The sequence below is a fragment of the Tachysurus fulvidraco genome, chromosome 18, assembly GCF_022655615.1.
Source record: "Tachysurus fulvidraco isolate hzauxx_2018 chromosome 18, HZAU_PFXX_2.0, whole genome shotgun sequence".
Taxonomy (NCBI): Eukaryota; Metazoa; Chordata; class Actinopteri; order Siluriformes; family Bagridae; genus Tachysurus; species Tachysurus fulvidraco.
The window spans coordinates 8226192-8248755 of NC_062535.1; the positions used below are offsets into that span (position 1 = coordinate 8226192).

At 36.1% G+C, this 22564-nt stretch overlaps 1 protein-coding gene across 6 annotated transcripts in view; it reads left to right on the forward strand.

The window, feature by feature from the left end:
- Window positions 1–22564, forward strand: part of LOC113649052 (male-specific lethal 3 homolog) — an 86097-nt gene that overhangs the window by 41027 nt on the left and 22506 nt on the right. For 5 of the 6 annotated variants that reach the window (XM_047802987.1, XM_047802986.1, XM_047802988.1 and 2 more), the window contains one exon: window positions 15540–15659. In XM_047802987.1, coding sequence (XP_047658943.1) covers window positions 15540–15659 — 120 coding nt within the window. Of the gene's footprint in view, window positions 1–2822; window positions 3474–15539; window positions 15660–22564 lie in introns of those variants that run through there. The other variant, XM_027156644.2, reaches the window with a different exon arrangement.

Here is a 22564-nt window from a genome sequence, read left to right on the forward strand (position 1 = left end):
TTCCTTTTGTACAGCTACAGTATATCTGTCATACCACTTCATACTGAATCATATTTATATAAAAACCACATTATATATACCCTTATTCAGTTATATGTACATATTACTACACCTTCCGTATAACCTCATACCCTTATTTATTACACTGCAACTTGTAAATAAGCCATCTATGCACTTCTGGTTAGATGCTAACTGCATTTCATTGGCTCTGTACATGTACCTTGCACAATGACAATAAAGAATCTAATCTAATATAATCTAATCTAAAATAATGATTTGGCATACACAGATATTCTAGCAACATTCTGGCAACATTTGGAAAAGAACCATATATGCGTTTGTATGATAGGTGTCCACATATTTATGGCTATACAGTGTACATACATTAAGTACACTATATTAAGTTTGTATTAGAAAAAGTAGGGTGAAGATAGGCTCAAGAATTTATCTAGTTGCGGACATACTATCAGAATAATCCATAATAAGCAGTTACTTACCAATTATAATAACCTAATTAATCCAGCATGGTGTAATTAAACATCCTTTGGGTCCTTCGTAACAATTTCCATTTGGCATAGTGCATTCTCTTCGCTTTGTCTAAAGGTTGAAACTGTGTTATTATGCAAGGTTAAACACACCATTACATTATAGAAGAAAAGCTTGCATTTGTATGCTCCTCAGGTTTGTCGAGAGGAATCCTAAAAGGCGTTATGTAAAACTTCACAGCAGAGTATTTGCCTATAATAGAGCGTTCCAGGCAGATAAACTGAGGAACACTTAACTATCCAAAGAACCTTTGAAGAAGCAGGGATTTCTGATTGGCTCCACCAGCTGGGTTAGTACTTACTGTTCATTTAGTCTGGAACAATTTCCAATAGCCTAAAAGCAGCAGACAGTGATCGTTTGTAAAAAAAAAAAAAAAAAAAAAACTTTTCCCTTTGTCTACTCAGGCACAGGAGTGTTTGAGTGTTACTAACAAACTAATTTGCTCAGATTCTAAATTGGACCTTAATCCCAATGACACCATAACATATGCACTTTCTTCAACATCTACCAAAAGTATGTTTGGATGCTGAATAGCAGAAACCAGTTCATGATTACCGAACTTCTCTCAGGTCCAGTTATTCTGGGACCAATAATTATCCAAATAGCCCTATTGCTCTCAATCATCTACAGATCATTAAGAAAGCAAATGTCTCCCCAGACTTTCTAGTCATATACTGACACACAGCCCAAACAGAATAATGAATACTGTCACAGAAGGTTAACTGGCCTGCTTCATGCAAGTCATACTAGATTGAACTGAAATTCATACCCAAATTATAGCACTCACAACACTATAACACTCCAGTTAGACCCCAGTCATGCTCCCAATCACACCCCAAACATCCCTATTACACTTTTGTTAAACCCCAATTATTTACACTCCAATCATATCCCATTCATACCCCCAATTGCAAACCTATGCACTCCAGTTACACCCCAGTCATACTCCCAATCACACCATGAGCATACTCCCCATCACAACCTTATAACACTTCAGTCAAACCCCATATCAATTAATCAACCCCACCCAATTCATACACTATTCATACCCTCAATCACAGGTCTATCAGACTCCAGTTTGACCCCAAGCATACTCTCAAACACACCCCAATCGAATACAACCTTACCCCACACTATTCAGACACCAGTGAAACACTAAATACACTGCAATCATACCCCTATCACACCCTAGGTGTTCCCCAATAACACACACTACATAAACCCATCACACAACAATCATACTCCAATTGTAACCCTAATCGCCACACTATCATCGCAATCAGACTCCAGTGAAAGTCTCCAGAATCCAGACTCCACACACCAATTATACCCTTATTATACTTCCATTATACCCCAGTCACAATTCAAGCATCCCCAGATCACATCATAATTGTGCCCCATCATACACAAATCATCTCCCAATAATACCCCATCACACACCAGTCATACAGCAATCATAGCCAAATCATAGCCTATCATACTCCAATTGTTCCCCGAATCACAGCCCACTACAGCAAGCCTTCAGTAATACGTCTGAAGTTACAGACCACAAGGGTGACCCCTCAAAAGCTTCAATCACTATCTCTTAGTGCACAATCCTGCACTTCAATCTTACAAAGTCACAATCTTATGGAGACCCTATGCAGTGGCTTATACAGCTTATAGCTACAAGTGGTCCTTATGTCAACTGACATATAACACTTTATAAAGCAACATAGACTGCTTCCTTATCTCAAAACACTTGGTGGTGACACTGATATATTTACAGTACACTGTTACCTTGTGCTTGTTCTGCCAGTGTAAAAACAATTGCCCCGAAATGACCGAAGTCTGGCTCTGAACATGTATTACAATTTATGAACACTAACGACAATGCCAATATAGAATATGGACATAATTTTTTCCCTGACTTTTATTCAGTGTAAAGGTCGTAGTAATTTTCCCTCATCCTAAATCGGACTGTATGGTTTTTATATTTGACATGACTTCACTGGACTTTATCTGTGAATGTGTGTGTGAATGTGTGTGTGTGTGTGTGTGTGTGTGTGTGTGTGTGTGTGTGTGTGTGTATGTGTGTGTGTGTGTGTGTGTGTGTGTGTGTGCGAGTGTGTGCGTGCGTGCGTGCGTGCGTGTGTGTGTAAGACAGGGTCTTGCTCTCCTGCCAATAGAAGTCTAACATTGTACTGCAGAGTCAGCAATCTCTCTCTCTCTCTCTCTCTCTCTCTCTCTCACTCTCTCTCTCTTCTTTCTCTTCACTGCATTCTTCCTCACCCTCCATCTCTTTTCTAGAGTCAAGGGTGAAGGACCTACTAGAAAGAAGTAGTGTGCATTTTCATCAGCTCAAGTACCAGAGGCAGTGTTTATCATCGTCTATCCTCCTCTTTCTCTTTCCACTCCTCCCATAGACCCCTCCCCCTGTTCCATCTCTCTCTCTCTCTCTCTCTCTCTCTCTCTCTCTCTCTCTCTCTCTCTCTCTCTTTCTCTCTCTCTCACACACACACACATTCAAAGCTGCTGTCACTGCCGATTTGCTAAGACTCTTCTAGCCACAGCTTGCAGGAGAGAGCGATGAAGAGAGTGCAAACGCTGGCTCCTGTATTCCACCTGAAAGAGAAAAGGACGGGATAGACTAGCGCAGCATCAAACTCTTGTGGATGCATTGTTGGATTGGATTGAGCCCATTCCTGGATTCAGTCAATGAGTGCTGATCACATAAATGTAAAGTCCAGCTTTGGACAGATGCTGCTGGAAGGCACTGGTGTGTCAGGTGTGATGGAGAGTTGAGCAAATTTGGGATTCACATTCAAGCAAGCAATAAGGAATTGGAGCTTGGATTTGTAGTGTAGTGCATGAACCACGGACAGGATCGTCCGGTCGGCTGTATATATGGACGTGTTCGGATTTTCAAAGATGGCCAAACTCTCAGGGTGAGTGTTACCACTGTATAGTGTTTTCAGTACTAAGGAAAGATTTAAGCTTATGCACATAGGCTTTCGGCATGTTTGAGTTTTCTAGAAGGATTAAGTTGCATAAGAAGCGATTCATTCATTCTCCTTAATTTGTAGGGAAAAAAAGTTAAGAAGTGGCAGATAAGACGAAAGAAAACAGCTCTAAATAGGGCTGAGTTTGGTCGTGTTACAAATAAAATGTCAATTGATTAAATTACACTTACAATTAGAATATATGTATATATATATAAATGTACAGCTCTCTACAACACTAAGTTTTGCAATGCTTTTCATCTGATCTGATCCTTGAGAATTCTCCTATGGGATTTGAGTTTTGAATTACCAACACACCTCACAGCTGGTTTCTCTTCCTGTATAGAGGGGGAAAAAACAAGAGAGAAAGCTACAATGACACATACAAACGTTCTGGTGATAGCAGATTACTCGGTTATCTTACTGTAGAGTTCAGATTGATTCTGTAGGCTCCTATAACTTATCTCAGATGCTCTTGGTTTTTTAACAATGAGACATTTGGATAAGTGAAATATTGAGCATCATGTTTGTCAAAGACCGTAATGGACCACTAATGGATCTAATGCTGTCTGCGATTTCAGATAATCACTTGAGAATGTACAGTCGAACAATTTCTCTGGTGATTCGTTGAGATATTCGCAACACAGCAAGACGTGCGGTCGATGATGAAATAAGTTTCTGTATGTATTTAGATTCACGAGGCTTACCAGGTCAGTTTATTAAAAGAAACTTTTATCCGTAATTGAATTCAGATTCAGATTTTTGAACCATGCACACAGTTTTATGAACTGTGCACGCTATACTGTTCAATATTCAATGTGACGCTTTCATTCATTTCAGACCAAGTAAGCAACAAACCATCCTGTCATCAGTCTACCTGATTATCTTTAGGTCTTTGCCTCTCCAGTCTCACCATCTGTCTGATCACATAAACAGATCAATGAATTCACATTGGATTCATCTCTTTGTGTCTGCTGGAGATCGAGAGCTCTGAAACAGATGATGTGTTTCTGACAGTGTAGTGGAACAACCTTGAGGGAATGATCACATCTCTTGTGGCCTGCTAAATGAAAGAGGTTTGAGCGTATCGATAAAATACAACTGGAAAGCGTTACACTGTAAATTATTTCAACTGCTCAGTCAAATCGATAAAACATTAGTACTGTTCTATTTTATTAGTTTTATTATATTATAGCATTGCTTTGGATTTACCTCGTTGACTACTGATACTTATTGTTCTCTCATACAGCTAACACTATATATTAGAAAATGATCCTCTTCTCATTTATATCCTTTTTTTATTTGACTGGAGAAAAGCTAATTGCCTCTGAGAGAGCACAGAACGTCTCTTCACACTTCAACATCCTTTCTTTCCTTCTTTCTTTCTTTCTTTTTTTCTTTCTTTCTTCTTTTTTGTTCTGTTACGTCCTTATTTCATCTGTTATCCTTTATTCCTTTATTCCTTTATTATCTTGATTCATTTCTTCATTTTCCATTTTGGTCATATCGTTTCTTTTCTTCTCTTTCTATCTTTTTCCTTCTTGTTTTTTCTTCCCTTTCTTTATTTCTTCTATATTTTTTAACCTTTTTTATTCTATTCTTTTTCCTCTTTCATAATTTTCTCCTATTTTTCTTTCTTTCTTTCTTTCTTTCTTTCTTTCTTTCTCAAATTGATAATACAGGCAGAAGTCAGATCACTGGACAAAAGACAAAGACATAAAACCAAATATCCATAAATAAAAAAGTGACCATAAACACTAGAGTCTCTCAATAGTGTGATGGTAATCTTTATGAATCCAGTTGTGTGCAATCAGTTGAAGGTAAAAGTGAGAGAGCTTGTGATGGCTGTTGCTTTTGTTTCCACCTATATGTGTGATTCCAACACAGTTACACGTCACCCTTGGCTTGTTAGAGCAGACTCTGCCATGTTGTGACTTGAGGAAATGAGATGACGACAGTGACAGATCATTATGTTTGACTTTAAATAGATTGTACTTTTTTACGGTTTCCTTTTTCAGTGTGAGTCTGCGATTTGTCCTTAATTTAGTAACAGCATATTCACAGCATGCCGATAACTGTGTTTTCTCATTCTTCTTCCAGTACACGATACTTTAAAGGATGACTGATATTTAAGCGTGTTAGTTAAATAATATCTGCCTGGTGTGAATCAGATATTTCTAGGGAACGTTTCTGAGACTGACCTTCTGTCAAACCAGCTGTCAGCTCACATTAACAGCTTCTGTGACAATATCAGTATAGTTTTCTCACTCTGGAGAAAAAACAAGGACTACACTACTAAACCCATCAAGTCGCTGCCCTTTCATTATAACCTTTTGTATCTATATATTTGACTTTTCAAACATGTCGTCTTTGGTAAAGTTACAATCATGAGATTCTTTTGACTACAACAATAAACACATAACCGCATGTTTATAAAGAAAATTATTGAGCCCAGACAACTTGAAAACAAAAGGCAATATCTTTAGCTTGCGAAATGATCAGGTTTAAACAGCGTTTCAAATATTATTTTCCTTTATAATTAAATTTTTTAAAAAATCTAAATAATTATTAATACATTTTTTTGCTGCCTAACAGCTTCATAATTTCAAACTGTGCTCAGGCTCAGACTCAGGAAGGAAGAAGCAGTTACTACGTATGGATGGTTGAATTGATGGATTGGATGGATGGATGGATGGATGGATGGATGGATGGATGGATGGATGGATGGATGGTTGAATGGATGGATGGATGGATGGATGAATGGATGGATGGATGGATGGATTAAATGCACACTCTACCCTTGGTATACCTCAGGGTTGCATGTTGGGGTCCCTCTAGCTGAGAGAACTGCTGTCATTTTGTATTCAAGTATGTGGAAGCTGTGATATTTGAGTCTGTATCTGAGTCTCTCGCCCACTTCTGCTTGGATGGCCACATGTGGCAAACACTTTGATGTTTGATGTCGTCTAATCCAATACCATTTACTTCTGAACTCCAACATTATGAATTTCCATTTTGAATATAATTTGTAAGGTTTTAAATGTGTAATCTGAGTATGGGCATAATTTGTACCATTATATTGATTTTTTAAATTTGTTGAAATAATAAAGATTTACTGTTTGAGCCTTTCTGACATATTAACTGAATCTAGTTAAATAGATTTTTGAACTGGGGTTAAGGGATCAGATGAGGATCATTTCCAGGCTTATCGCTAGGGTATTTTTTTCTCAGTCTGAGACCTGTGCTGTTTAAGTAAAAGATTTAATCTCTCTCTCCCTCTGTCTCTCTCTCTCTCTCTCTCTCTCTCTCTCTCTCTCTCTCTCTCTCTCTCTCTCTCTCTCTCTCTCTCTCTCTCTCTCTCTCACTCTCTCTCCCTCTCTGCTCTCTGGGACACTCTGTTCTGCCGCACTGGGTAGTGGGCTCCCTGCCAGCTTCTATGAGCCCCCATTACTTGCACACACGCACACGCACACACGCACACGCACACGCACACACACACACACACACCCAGTTCACTCTGCAGTGTCATCTTCTAAGTTCTTTTAACCCCTGATGCACACACACGCACAATCATAAGAAAGCACTCTTCAAAATCTCTGCAGCTTCAATTTCCAAAGCCACGTCACAGCACACGGGTTTTGAGTATATTTTTGCTTGATATTTTTTTGCATTTAATTATTGCTAATAGACTGACCAATAACCAAGATGTTATTGTCTTAATATGATTAACTAGTGGAATGATGATGTCACAAGGTTTATTTATATGGAAAAAACGGTATCCCACAATTCAAAAGTTCAGGGATTCAATATTTATTATTGTATCTGTTCTCACAAATAATAAAATATTAATGTATTCATAATACTCTTGTAATAGATATCTTTGTATTCATGATGAACACCAGCTAAACACTTGAGCCTGGTGCCTCAACATGCAAATAATATCTTGAAGCTCCAGCTTAGTAGAATATTATTCACAAACTATTGTGATTTCTCAGCTAACGTCAGTAAAATGAATAGGAAATATACAGAGATAAAGTAAGAGAAATGTAAATTCTCACCTGAATTAGTTCTAATTTGTTTGCATGTCCAATGATATCAGACAGGACTGCAGCCACTCTACCTCTGTACTGTCTATAAAACATTGATCTGTGTTTAAAAAATACTCACAGCATCATTCATGGTTCTGGGTTTAAAAATGAGGTCACAGTTTCTTCCTGTGTCATTGTGGGTTTCCTCTTTGTTCTCCAGTTACCTCCCAAAAATGCCAGAATGTGAATGATCTATGTTAAAACCATTATTTTTCTAAGTATTTATCAGCATTTTTATCTCTCTATTATGATTGTTATACTGTATTTAAACAGTATCTTTCAGTTATTAGCCTGACTTGATGATGTGCCTGTTTTCTCAAAAGCATCATAATGCCTAGATGTTCTAGATATTTGCTTGTCATTAACACTCCTTCCTCAGCTGTGAATTTCATTAAGGTTTACACGCTTGCCATAGAACATCCTCTGATTCACCTGCTCACACTGTATTCACAAGAACGATAGTGTCGATCCTCTCCAGTTGTAGCCAATAAAAAAGCCTTTATGTTAAGTATGTCTAGTCTTATCGAGGACCTGCTCTTATGTGCATGTGAAAAACACAAGGCTGGTTCGAGTTTTTTAGAGCAAGATGTTTAATTCATAACTTTCATGCACGTGAGCCAAAGGGTAGAATAACACATATGTCCTGTGTATATCCAGTTAGGTAGATGTAACTGAATAGGAACCCATTATTTATAGTGAACAGATAATGTGATACAAACAGGACGTCCACTTTTATTTTTTATTTTTTTTTAAATAGAAATGTTCAAAGAACATCTGGTGTGCATCAGGACTGGGATCCAATAGGAAGCAACAAACAAGTCATACTCTTGAGTCATACTCTATGATGCAGGAAGGATGATTAAAGGAAGGCCATTAGGTATAATAGTTATTTTTAACATTAATATGCTGCTTGCATTTATGGCATCTTTAAAACTGCCCAGTCAGGGGCCAAAGTGGTTTAAATTTTAGGCCAAACCTCTTTTGGTCTTAAATCTTCTTAAATCTTTCTTGCCTGAAAATGTACCAAATACAAAAAGTAACAATATATACAATACCTATAGGATCATTCTAGGTGGATATAAACCTTCCTGAAACACAGTGAGGTTTTTAGCCATACTCTGCCCCATTTATAAATCTCTTTAAATCTTTTATAGCAGTTTGAGAAAACTGTTCTTCTGGCCAAGAACACGAAATTCATTTATAATGGAATAGCGACATTATACAGTAGAAAGCTTGCTTGGCTGTTAGCATCCTCTCGATGAGTAGGGACCCTTTTTTTGCGAATGAATAATGCACAGAAGCTTGTGGTAAATGCAAAGTTAAAAAGGAACAACAGCTTGAAAAGGTCGCTTCGTTTGGCAGGTGAACTGAGCAAATGCCACACACACAGGTCTCTGTGTTCCTAAGAGGGCTTTTTCAAAGATTACTTTTTGCACTTCTTGTACTTTTTGGCAAATGCTTTGAGATGCGGCTCATTTTTCCTGTGAAGCTAAAGTGCGATGCAGAGTGTCATTGCCTTTTGTTTCACTGTATAGGACCAGAGGGGAAATATCATTAAAAATGATTAATCAGAATGGAATAGATGTATGTTTGAGAGCAAGGGGAACATAGTGTGAACTAAAGCTACTCTGCCTTTTTGCATCACCAAATGAGTTTGGATGAAGGCCTCAGGTCGTGGTCTATGGAATGAAGGAGAAAAAGATCTAACAGCCTTTTTCTGACTCTCAAATGAACTGCCAATTTTTCCTCTGGTGAAATGAATTTCTTGAAACTCTGTAAGCTGGATCATTCACACTGTGCATGCGTATTATTGCAAAATGTTTGATTAAGATGGAGATCTGAGAAAGAAAAGTTTATTTGTCATATATACAATACAGCACAGAGAAATACTTTTCTTCACATGTTCCATTTATCCAAAGGAACTTAAATTTAATCTTGTTTATGGATAAGGGCCTTGCTCAGGAGCCCAACAGTGTTGGGATTCAAACTCGCAACCTTCAGATCCAATCCAATCCCTTAACCACTAAGCTAGCACTTCTCTTATGTTAAAACATAGGGTGCGCCATGATACACTAACCAGCAGTGAGGGTTAAGGGCTTTTATTCAACAGCTTGACAATATCACATTGGCAGTGCTTTGGTTTGAACCCCCAGCCTTCTGGTTTATAACCCAGAGGCTTAACATTGTTGCTGTTAAAGTGTTGCAGCAATATACAGCTGCAGATTTTCAAAATAAGATATATGGTATGAAGGAATTTAAAGAACACCTGGCAACCTACCATTATATCAGTAGAATTTGATGTTGGTGGAAAAATTGTTAGACAATTGTGAATGTAACCTTATAAAAGTTACTATTATTTAGTTCTATGTTGTGTTTTAAGTCTCTTTGAACAACGTTAACCATCTGCCTGCTCTCTATCTCACAGCTATTAATATAAAATTGTGATTTCTCTACTAGGTTATCTATTCTCTATATCTAAGGTCTTTTTTAAAAGCATCATATCATTAGGTGCGTTGTTGTCAGGAAGAACGATCATCACATTGCACTCTCTTCCACTCTTTCAAGCATCTATCTTAGGATGATTTTTGCTTTATGTTGCTTTTGGGAAACTAAAGCCAAGGTTAGATTGTGATGGAACTGGGAGTGGGTGAGGAAAAGTACAAATAAAACAGATGCATTGATTAAAAATGGTTGAGAGGTTGAAGGTGACTTTAGGTATAATGACACTGAATTGCACACTCTCATACACACCATGTCTTTTCAGTGCTTGATGAAACATAACATTTTGTCTGAATGAACGGTTTACAGAAGTTATTGTTGTTGTTGTCCTTCGCCTGCTCCTTATTTGGAGTCGCCACAACAAATCATCTGATCCACATATTTAGATTTTGGCACTGGTTTTTTCGATGGATTCTCTTCCTGAGATAATCCTTGAATTGTATCTGGGCTTTAGACCCTTAGTTAAACCATCAGTGGCTGAGCTGGAATGGTTTATATAACCAATTAAAATGATAACTGGCTACTAAACTTTTATCAATTAGCCGCAGTGGCAGAAAGTCCATTTCAGGTCTTGATGGTATATGTGGTTCTTATCCTGGTGTTTACATAGCAGCATGATCTTAGCAAACCCCAACATAATTATCATAAATAAATAAATAGATAGATAGATAGATAGATAGATAGATAGATAGATAGATAGATAGATAGATAGATAGATAGATAGATAGATAGATAGATAGATAAATATCTATCTATCTATCTATCTATCTATCTATCTATCTATCTATCTATCTATTTATTTATTTATTTTTATTCCCAATATATATATATTTTTTTTTTAAATCTCTTATGTTATTGTTTATATTCATATTTGTGTATAATTTTTGCTTTTTCATTTTATGCATTACTCTATCTATCTATCTATCTATCTATCTATCTATCTATCTATCTATCTATCTATCTATCTATCTGTCTGTCTGTCTGTCTGTCTGTCTATTAAAATTTTCTTAGTTATTAAGCTGACTTTCAGTTTTTGAATATATTTTGAAAGCAATGCCTTCATATGGAAAAATAAACAACAAAACAGTCTGTTTATGAGCATGTAATAGACAAACCTAGTGTTTGAAAGTGAAAGTCTTAAAAAGCCCACAGAGAAACTGATTTCCTGTTTTCCAGCAGCATTTGACAGATTTGTATTTTTTTTAATATCTATATGACATGATGCCAAATAGCTATGGAAACACTAAAACTTTCTTTATCAATAAGAGCTAAAGGGTCCCAAAGAGAAGGGTTTACATCTCTCCTAATGACACTGTGTTTATCTTTTGTTCTGTTTACATTTATTTATTTAGCTTGTGAGGCATTATAACTTTTCCATGCCTTTTCACTCCTATGGTGCATTGCTTAAAAAAAGGAAACTTGTAACACAAGGAAACCCCTTGTGATACAACCTGACAGAATCTACTGACTTGGTTTCTTATGTATTGTGTGTGTTTTTTCTTTTTTGCTAGAAATAAAGTCCTTTGATAATTAGACAAGTAGATAATTCTCTTTCAGTTTGTTGATTTATGGCTACTACATCAATAATGCTCTTATCATAGCATGAAGAAATGCCTTTCTTTTCTGTGTCATAACAACATATAACACCGGCTGTGTTCAGCCTCAGTGGCATACAGTACAATGTTAAATATATTGTATCCCTGGGATTTATAGTTCTGCTAAGAGCTGGCACATTGGCAGTGAGTTCATGATACAGTTTATCTCTCCACCAGGAGCAGTTACGTCTCTTCGAATCATTTTAGGCATCATTTACCTTTTTGGTGAGTGCTTTCCGTGGCCTGTGGTGAATATTTAAATATTTCAGCCATAACTATAGAGCGAGACTCATTTTAACTAATGTCACCTCCTTTTTTTTTGTTTATTTAATATCAGGGGGAAAATAAGGACACTAATATCCGTAGCTGCCTGCAAAATGGAGCCAATAATACAGTGGAAAAAAATCCATTTTTGTTGGAAAGGAAAGTAATTTTACTCGTTTATGAATAAGATACATGCAAAAAATCTTTTAGGATATTACTGCTATAAAAAAAAATTGCAGGAATCTTGTGTTAGTTTTCAGCCAATTATAAAATACTGACATGTAGGTTTTAGCCTACAAAAATATAGGCGGAGCTACGCATATAATTTGTAGTAGTAACAACAACAACAACAACAACAACAACAATTTCTATTTGCAATGCACCTTTTATACATAAAATGCAACTCATAGTGTTACTTACCAAGTGCGGCTTAGCGCTGTGATGGATCAGTGAATGCATTTCATTGTGGCATGATTGCAACTCACCGAAGAAATTGTAAAACAGTACAAAGATATCTGTGTAATAAAAGCAAAATATAAAAAAGAATTATAACATAATACATAACGCAAGCATATAGACGATAAACTCTTCTTGTATAAAACTATAAAAATATAAGAAGCAACAAGAGCATATGAATAAATTAAAAAGAAAAAAAATAGAGAGTATATAAATGATGATTTGCAAATTATTTATTAGTTTAGAGTCTGGTTCCTCTCAAGGATTCTTCTTTATCTTGTGTAATATCAGTTTTTATCTCTCCCCTGTCACCTGTGTCTGGCTCACCAGGGATCTAAATCTACATGCTGATTTCTGGAAAGCAGCTTTATGACAATATGATTTGTTAAAAGCGCTAAATGGTAGAATGAAATTATAACACAAACACTGCTAAGTTTTTTTTGTTTGTTTTTTTTTCAGTTTTGGCTTCGTCTCCTATTGGAAACAAGCAAATACTTAATAAGCCCCTTGCTTCCTTTACCGGATTCTTGAATCATGGACATGAGTTTAAGGAACTAATGCTTCCCAGCCCCCACTTTGATCAGCATCACATCTCCAGCAGAGTGCTGATATTTTTCCTCCACCCTCCTCTCGCTCTACACACACCATTCTCCAAATCCTCTTATTTCCACAAATTGTGTGGATTTGTTTTCTCCCCGATGAGAAGGATTAGGAGATGAAGCCGGAGGGCCCAGTGTGTCAAATCTGTCACCAAAGATCGTCTAAACAACTAGATTTCTCAAGCCACATAGACCATGAAAGATGTTTTTGAGCATGTTGAATAGATGGCACTCATTTATGATGAGCAATTTGTGAGTAATCGGTAATGACAGCTCAGTTTACAGGACATAGTCAGGAACCTCATTCCCTTTAATAGTACTATATTCTTGTCGAAATAATCCTGTGATAAGATTCAAGGAGGTTGCACTTGAGACTTTTGGAACTGCACAAATGAATCGCATTGTTATCTGTACAATTTGCTTGGCATATTTTTAGTACCAGGTAATGCGAACAGAAAAGGCTTTGAAAACTATTTTATAGTGCATAGTATAAGGATGTGCTTTTGAGTAGCTTTGCCTCGGGGAACAAAAAGACACTTTAGATTATGAATCACATATCAGCAGCCTTCACAGCATTTCTTTCATTTACACAGCATTCACTGACTTTATAAACTGAATAAACATGTTAACCCTTGTATTATAACTTTGCATTAGCTTGTATTTATATTACATCATACTTTTACTTGAATGGTACTATAATGAGCCTTCATAATACATTCATACCATCATCTGATAATAATTTATCATGCACTTCTGGGCTATTTATGTTGGAGGACTTCATGCTTTGTAGAAAATCCAATTTTAACAGCAATGCGATGATGAAAATGAGGCTCCTGATAAAATAGTAAATCACAGCCAATTAGCCGATCATGGGTGTTTGAGAGTATATGTATGTGGAAGAGGGCAGATAGCACAGCTCTTTAAGCAGCAGATGTGGCTGGCTGGTTTCACATGTCTTGACAGAATGTCTTCACCCTCCCAGTTGGGTTCGCATTCACTCTCCTCAATATATAAAAATATTTTTCAGGCCAATTAAGGATTTTTGTGTCAGTGTTGCATGTTACATATTTACATATGAACTCTTTGTTTCTTTACTAGTTGTGAATGACAACGGAATCCTCGGCCTACTGTAAGTGCTGTGGCTTCAATTAAAAGCACTCTTCTATATAACAGTAATTATTCACAAATCCCACTAAATCAAACTAAAGTGGTAATCGAGCATCGTATAACCGTTCCTGTGGTGGTGTGGTGGTGGTGGAATGGATGTTCAGGTTTATGAGGAATATACCAAAAATACAAACCAGAAAGATGAATCATACCAGGAACAAAAGCAGTATGTGAGTTTATATTGGTTTTCTTCTGGGAGATTTTGAGTTCGATTTTCCAACAAAGTCACAGCTAAAAGGGAGCAAAATTGGCTGTGCTTTGTGGGTAGGAGGGATAGCATACTCATCCTTATCTGTCAATCATAGGATCACCATGGGTGTCTGTGAGGTGAGCTCACATATGTGGAAGAGAATAGATAGCACTTTTGTCTGAGTGTGAGACAGTAAGAGCTCGCTCCATCTCAACTTCTCCGATGACAACCACAGTCCCGAGGTATGGCTTAGGGCTGTGATTGGACAGTGACTGCGTTTCAGTGTGTCATGACTGTAACACACTGATGAAAGTGAAATATACTTTTAATTCTGACAGAAAGTTAGTGTTTTATGCTAAAGAATATCGATTTCATGCTAGTTGTTGATCAAGCAAACAAAGCACAACATAAGGTTTTGCTCTGTACTGGTCAATGAAATGTGCATCCAGCAGTTAATAAGCAAAGGAAATAAATAAACAAAAAAAACAAAAACAAATAACCAGAATACATGGGTTTATTATGAGTTTGGTTCTTGATTCATTTTTATATATAGCTTCTGTTTTGCATTTACAAATTTAACCTTGTAGCAGTGAGAATCAATTTCATGAATCAAGTAAAATAAATATACACTCATTCTGATTGTAAGAATTGAGTTTTATTAATCCAATAACTTATTTAAAAAAAAAACAATTTCATGCCTCAGTAGACATTACGGTAAGGCATCGCCTCAGTGCTGCAGTGTCTCACTTACATTTTTATGGTAATTAACATTCATCACAGGTTTGCCAATTTCCTTTTCCTTGCAATTTCTTGAAATCAATCATAGTACCAGAGGTTTATTAGGGAAAAAAGTAGTAAAGGATGTCATGTTTAAATTCGAATCAGGACAACTTGCTTGTCAATGCTTTTTTTAATTGTGCATCATAAAAATAGATTAGGAATGGAACTTACAATAAAAATAGACTTAATTTATCTACATACATATATTTAGATATACACACAGACAATATATGGTATGGCTGGTTAATGTTTATTAATGGCTTCTGTTTACAGATCCTAAAAGTTTTGAGCTTTTTGAGTTTTTTTAATTATTTGCCATTTTGTCAAGGTACTTGTAGAAAATCAGCATTTTTTTTTTTTTTGCTCTGCTTTAGCCATAAGAATAAATCCACTGGCTGGCCTCCGCCCTCAGGCAGCTGGACTGGACTGCAGGGAGCTACATCATATGAATGGGATGCGACCTCTACACGTGACCCCAGGGACTGCTTTATCAAGTAAGCATCATGACTTCAACCACTATTACAGTACATTACATACACAGGTGAAAAAGTCTCTAACAAACTTAGACGTCTTAGACGTCTTTATACAGATATAATGAATATGTTTATATAACATTTTTTTAAATTGTAAATGATTTTGCAAACTATATTGATCGGCCCACTACCTTATTATTATTTTTCTTCTTCTTCTTCTTCTTCTTCTTCTTCTTCTTCTTCTTCTTATTATTATTATTATTATTATTATTATTATTATTATTATTATTATTATTATTATTATTTATTTTATATACCTACCTCAGGCTTATCTTTCTTCTGTGTTAAATTTTGTTCTCATTGAAATACAACCTTTATTTATTGGACTGTGAGGAATGAGAGATTTTTAGTAACTTTTTTTTTTTAATCGGTATAAACGCACATTATAACCATTTTTTTTTCTGTACCACCATTAAACATTGTGCTAATTTGTATGCTTTTAAGGCTGTTAGCCATTTTCACTGTTCCATTAAAAGTTGCAGTAAATAGGATGTTTTCTGGGATAATCTAAAAAAAAAAAAAAAAAAAGAAAGTTTACCATTTACTAATCATATGTTATAACCACTAAATGTATTCCTGGGGAAAGTGCTGGAATGGATTCCTGCAGTTATTTACTGAAGTACTGCTTTCATCAAGTAATCAACAGGAATTATTGAGTATCTGATAAACACTGCATACAAAATTTGTGAATTAATTAACATTCTGAATTTTAAGAAATGTTATGTTTAAGAAATGACTTGTTTAATTAAGAAGAATTCATTCTTCAGGAGCAGTGAAGCAGACATTAAGAAAAAACTTTCCGCACCAAACATCTGGCACACAATTGCTTCATTATGAGCATTGTGGGAAATTATGATGCATTGTAATAGTCATCCTGTCACTATCAATTTAAAAGCTAAAGCGTTTAAAACCATCACATTTTAAAAATAGGTCTTGTACCAAAAAAAAGTGCACGCAGCTTCTAAAAGTCAGTCTTTCAGGACACCTGATTGGATTTTTTTTTAATGCATTTATTTAATTTTGAATCTGTATTTGAGATTGATGATGCAATCAGCTTCTTAACGGTGTATGTTCACCACTGCAGTAGCAGACGGAGAGTACGTTGCATTTTATGGGACATTTCACTCGTTCGCTTGTTGGCATCTCTGTTCCAGCTTGAAAAATGGAGTTGACCTATATGTAGTAGCTGGATTTCATGGTTCGTAACTTGGTAGATATGAAATAAATGTGTTTTTGTACTAAAGTTTTAGGACATAACAGTCTTAAAGTTACAGCGAAGAGAATAATGTCTTGATAATGAGTTCAAAATCTTTAACAATGTTAGTGGTTGTATTCGGCTAAAAAAAAAAAAAAAAAACCTGCTACTTTTAAATGTACCCGAGTATAAATTGTTTTATAACTAATAAAATGTGGTTAATGTCATGTTTTTTGGTGTAAGTTGCACAAGTAGCACATGATTTTTACTTTAAATTAATCTAACTTTTCTACTACTCTAGTAGACCATATGATTTTTAACAAGTGTTGGTTAAATTGTTAGGTTTTTTTTGCACTCCATTGCAACCCTTAATTTTCATTATATTAAATTGTGCCTGTTTGCTTGATACATGTTTCATTCTATGTGTCATATTCTCGCCTTTCTCCTCTTTCACACTCGTTTGTACTTAATTATGGAAATTTCTTTCTTAGCAGCAGATTAATGATGGTCATTCTTTTACAATGATTTTTTTACTTTAATACTGAATAATTCTTTTCTCATTCTGTCCTGGATTTATTGACCGTTAGTCTGGATTTGAATGGCCATTAGGATGGTATTGACACACAGACTTGGCAACCCTGTCTGTGACGTCCTACATCCTACAAATATATGGCATCTATGTCTGTGCCCAATTTATCAGAAACTTGAGCTCTGAAATGTATCCCAACACAGAACAACGGGGAATTTTGGAAGGCAACTTTTGATTTGTGGAAAAAGAGGAAATGATGCAGCCTAAGGCTCAGAGTCAGCGGTTTGTCTCAGTGGACTTATGCCTGATCTTTCTGCTCACTAAGTCGTCACAGTGACTCTAAAAATACTTCCATCCCCACTGAAACAAACACTGTTTTCCTTTATTTCTCTTGCTTTGTCTTTCACTCTCCCTCTCTTTGTCCTCTGCTTACACTCAAACATTGATTTGTTACCTAATAGCCATTACCACATTCTGTCCTTGTTTTACGCTCGAGTCAGAAAGACTCTGGTGTGAGAGAAAATGCTCATGCGTCTTTTCCCACAAAACTCAAGCTTTCAGACACATTTTGGTTCGGTATGATAATTGTTTGTTGTGACAATTAAAGAAAAACTGATTTGCATAATCACAAAACTTTAAAAATGTAGCTAGCTTTATAGACTTAATATAGTATATAATATATAACTATATAATATAGACTTACATAAGATAAACAGGAGTGTATCGCGTTACAGTATTGATCGTTAGTTACCTAGCAACTGTTCAAGAGCAAATCATGAACCGACATAATACCTATTTGAAGTGAATTATTCTTTGGGCATTATGACTCATTTACTACTAAATCATACATGGCACAAAAATATTAGCTAGTACTGAATGTTTTATAGAAGCACATTATTCCTGAATTTTTTTTCATGTCAGCCCTGGACTATCACATTCCCACTCGACTAGCGCTCACCCAGTTCCCATTACACACACACTCACATTCATTCAGTATCACTCAGTAAATCTCTGTATGATATTTTACAATTTGATATTGTTCTGCTTTCTTCTTTTCGGTGTTTGTTTATTTTGTGCTGTTTGCTGGTTCACTGCCTGCTTTTCGGACCCTAAACTTTTAGGCTTTTTTGGATTGTGTCCCAGATTTCAATAAACAACTTTTCATGGAACTGCAATCATCTCAACCACCTGCCACTAATAGGCTACACCTCATTTAACGTTCACATTTATTTATCATAATGTTTTTCCTTAAATACCAGTGTTTAAATACTAATTCTATTCTGTAACTTTACGGTACAGTTTCCATCATTAGGTTTCAAGCTACACGTAAAGCATTAGTATGCCTGTCCCCAGTCTCTACGCTTATAAATCTTATCACATTCTGGTGGAATCTATTGCAGAAACAAATATTTCCTTCTTTAAGAAGTAAAGCATATAAAATGAAATGGATATAAAAAGTCTGCACAACCCTGTAATAATTGCAAGACAAATCATGACATATCATTTTCCACTTGTAATGTAATAAAGCAACCAAATAGGAACATTTTACCGCCACCAAAAGATATTGATTTTTCAATCCTCTGACTCTGTTTACTTGGATTTGCACTTTAGGTCATTACCATGCTGACAGATGACGTTAATCTTTAGCTGCTTAACAGAAACCTGTAGTTTTTGTGCCATAATAGATAAATGCTGCCACCACCATGCTTCACTCTGAATCATATCCAATAAAATTATGCCTAAAATGTTCCGCTGCTGTATCCCATAATCCTGACATGTGAAGAATATGATGATTATATGATATTGTTGTGATATGCAAGAGCTATCATTGTATACCAAATATACCTGAAGCTCTCTCTGAAGCTTCGGTGACAGTTTCTCATCTTGTTCTGTCGTCTATTATGTGGGGATGTCTTGTTCTTGGTGATGTCACCCAGGTGCCCCTTTCAAGGTGTCAAAGTGGTGCATGTAATATTTTAGATTTTCTTTTGTCCCCTTCTCCATATAAGACATTTTGAGACACAATGAGATCCCGTGCATACTTTGTAAACTCTTTGTGGACCATGAATTCAGCAATGAGATGAAACCAAGATGATATCAAGAAACTGCAACAGAAACAGACGGTCATTTCATTGATGACTGCTGTATGATCATTATTACTGACATTAACGTATGTGAGTCATTCTGAGCACATTCGCCTGCCCCATTATAGAACGTTCTAACATGGTTTAATATAAATTTCATTCATCACAACCTGAAAATTTGCCAAGGGTTTGTAGATGTTTTATATTCACTGTATTTATGATCTATTTTTTAAACAACTCGAACATACTGTACACTCAGTCATGGAGTAATGATGGCCCAAAGGGATATACCTAGTTTATTATTGGTATGCTTGAAAATTTCCCCTGTGTACCTGTGCAAAGTGATGTCAAAGTCATAACATTTCGAGGTGCAATAACAGGAAAAAACATCTTTTTGATTCCAATTTATTCCAAGTTGATATCAAGGTAAACTTCTAGTATGACATAATGGACAGATGTTGCTTGATTATTCAGAATCCTGCACACACTCTGGAGTGTAATTTAGCTCCTTACTGAAAGCAACATAATCACATAATCTATACTTTCCTTTCTAATGTATTCAGCTAAACACTGTAATGTGCAAAATCCTCCACGATTTACAATGAGGCTCTGTAATAAACGCTATTTCGTAAATAGTTATCATGATTATCTGAAAACCTTCCGTTTTATAAAAAAAGTGTATCAGTATTGCCCATTAGAGCTCCTAAAACATGTTTGAACAAGACTTCGTAATGTCTATATTTAAAAAGGGAACCAGTGAGCGATCCATGACTTTGAGGTTGCATTGGGACTGGAGGTTTTCACATTCATCTAGACTTCTGCTTTAAATGTAGGCACTTGCTTTAAAGCCAGAAATAATTACTGTTTGGAAAGCATGGAGTGAAAAAACAGGAAACTGCTTTTTTTTTCCCCTTTAATGTCAATTCCGATCCAGCGCTTCATAACAGCAGAGGAGATTCTAAACATACGGATTGATACGGAGGATAATATATAAATAAGTAAACATTTAATAATTAACTAAACACCTAATTTCAGTTTAATATACAGTGCCTGAGGGCCAGATGTGCAAAGGTTCCTAGCTGTGATAAGGACACAGATATAGGACACAGCTTCTAATATAACACTTCAGTTCATTTTCACAATGAATGAGAAGTAGAGTCAATTTTTGTACTGACAGCAGGGTGAAAAATGCTGTACAGCAGAGTTTTGTGAAAGATGTCATCTTTAATTATTTCTTTTTGTGTGTTCACACAGATAAATGTCAAGATAAAAGTCCTGAAATCATCACTTTTGATCTTTTTATTATGTTAATTTAGGGTTTAGGATTAATTATTAATAAATTGTGCCTGTGTTTTGGTTCATTTGTGCTTAGAGAAAAAAAATGCCTCATCAGCTATACTGTAGTTACAGCTCTCTTCTATAGGCATTGATGGACTTTTCTAATTTGACTGTAAGAATCAATGTGAAACATAAAATTCAGTTTGTGATTTCATTTTCATATCAAATTAAGCATGCATTAAGGTTAAAACTTCTTGGCTTTTACAGAGATTATTGATAGGTTTAATTAATCCATATTATGTTATATCTGTACATTTTACATTGCTTTTGGGCATTCCAATGGGCATTCCTTTTTTCTTTTTTTTTTTCTGCCACAAAAACATTCTGCTTTTGTTTATTTTATTTTATTTTACTTTTCACACTTGAAATAGCTTGTTGTAAACAGAATCCTGGGTTATCATGTTTGATGTTTCACACTGCTCATACATTACCTAATTACTCCTGGCTATTCTTAATTTGACGCTGCACGCTATACTGTACGTTCCTGAACCCGGACGTAACGTTCTTATTTGCATATTTGTGCCATCAACAAACACGACTGGATAAACACAGCATATGATCGCATTAAATAGCGACTTTTCTCTGTGAGAAAAAAGTCCATGCCTGCTGTTCTGTTCCTGAGAAGCTAATGTTATATTTCACAGCTTTTTGGCCTTTTTAAACTTGTCACACAGTTGACCACGGGTACATTAATATCGAATAACTTATAGTTAATTTTTCAGGAGTCAGGTATCTCGCCTTCACTACGACTCTTCAAGCACTTCAGTGATGTTAAGTGTTTTGTTGCCTGACGCTACTGAGCTGTGATATGTGGCACACGATGTTCAGTTTCTGATTGCTGAGTGTCTGTTGCTAAGCATGAAGCTGACACTGTGTGGTTTCACATGGTACATCTTCAATACTACAAAAGAACTGATACAAAAGAGGGAAGTGGTAGATTAATGGTTAAGGCATTGATCAGGTTGTGAGCTTGAATCCCAGTACCACCAATTCGGCACTGCTGAGCCATGCAAGCATAGCCCTTAACACTCAATTGCTCATTTTTATAATAGTATAAATAAGATGAATATAAGTCGCTCTGTATAAGGGTATGTTTGGGGCATATCTAAGGGTATGGGGCAGTGGTGGCTAAACTGGTTAAGGCTCTGGGTTGTTGAGGCCCAGCACAGCCAAGCTGCCACTGCTGGGCCCTTGAGCAAGGCCCTGAACCCTCCCTGCTCCAGGGGTGCTGTATCATAGCTGCCCCTGCACTCTGACCCCAACCTCCTCAGTTGAGGTATGTGAAGAAAAGAATTCCACTGTCCTGTAATGTATATGTGGCGATAATAAAGGCTTCTATGCCCCCGTGCTATCTACTAAATGCCGTAAAATTAAGCGAATACCTATGCTTCTGAATTAGAAGTGTAAACCGTTCCTCTAGCCGGGGTTAAGCACAGTGTGAAAAACCCTTTTGAGATGTAAACTACACCCTGTTCCTGATTTTTAGAAAGAATTACTATAGCATTAACTTCTGGGAATTACCTCAGATTTACTGCCTAAGATCACATTTATTACTCCAACAATCAGCTTGTTTAGTCGTTAAGCAAAAATGTATTCAAAGCTATTCAGCATGTCCGCTTTGCATTTTATCTTTAGCGGCCGATGATAAACGAGTGTGAATTTCTGTTAAACTTAGTCGCCATGGCAGCAGATGAGTTCAGCAAGCCAGTCTGTTGAATCT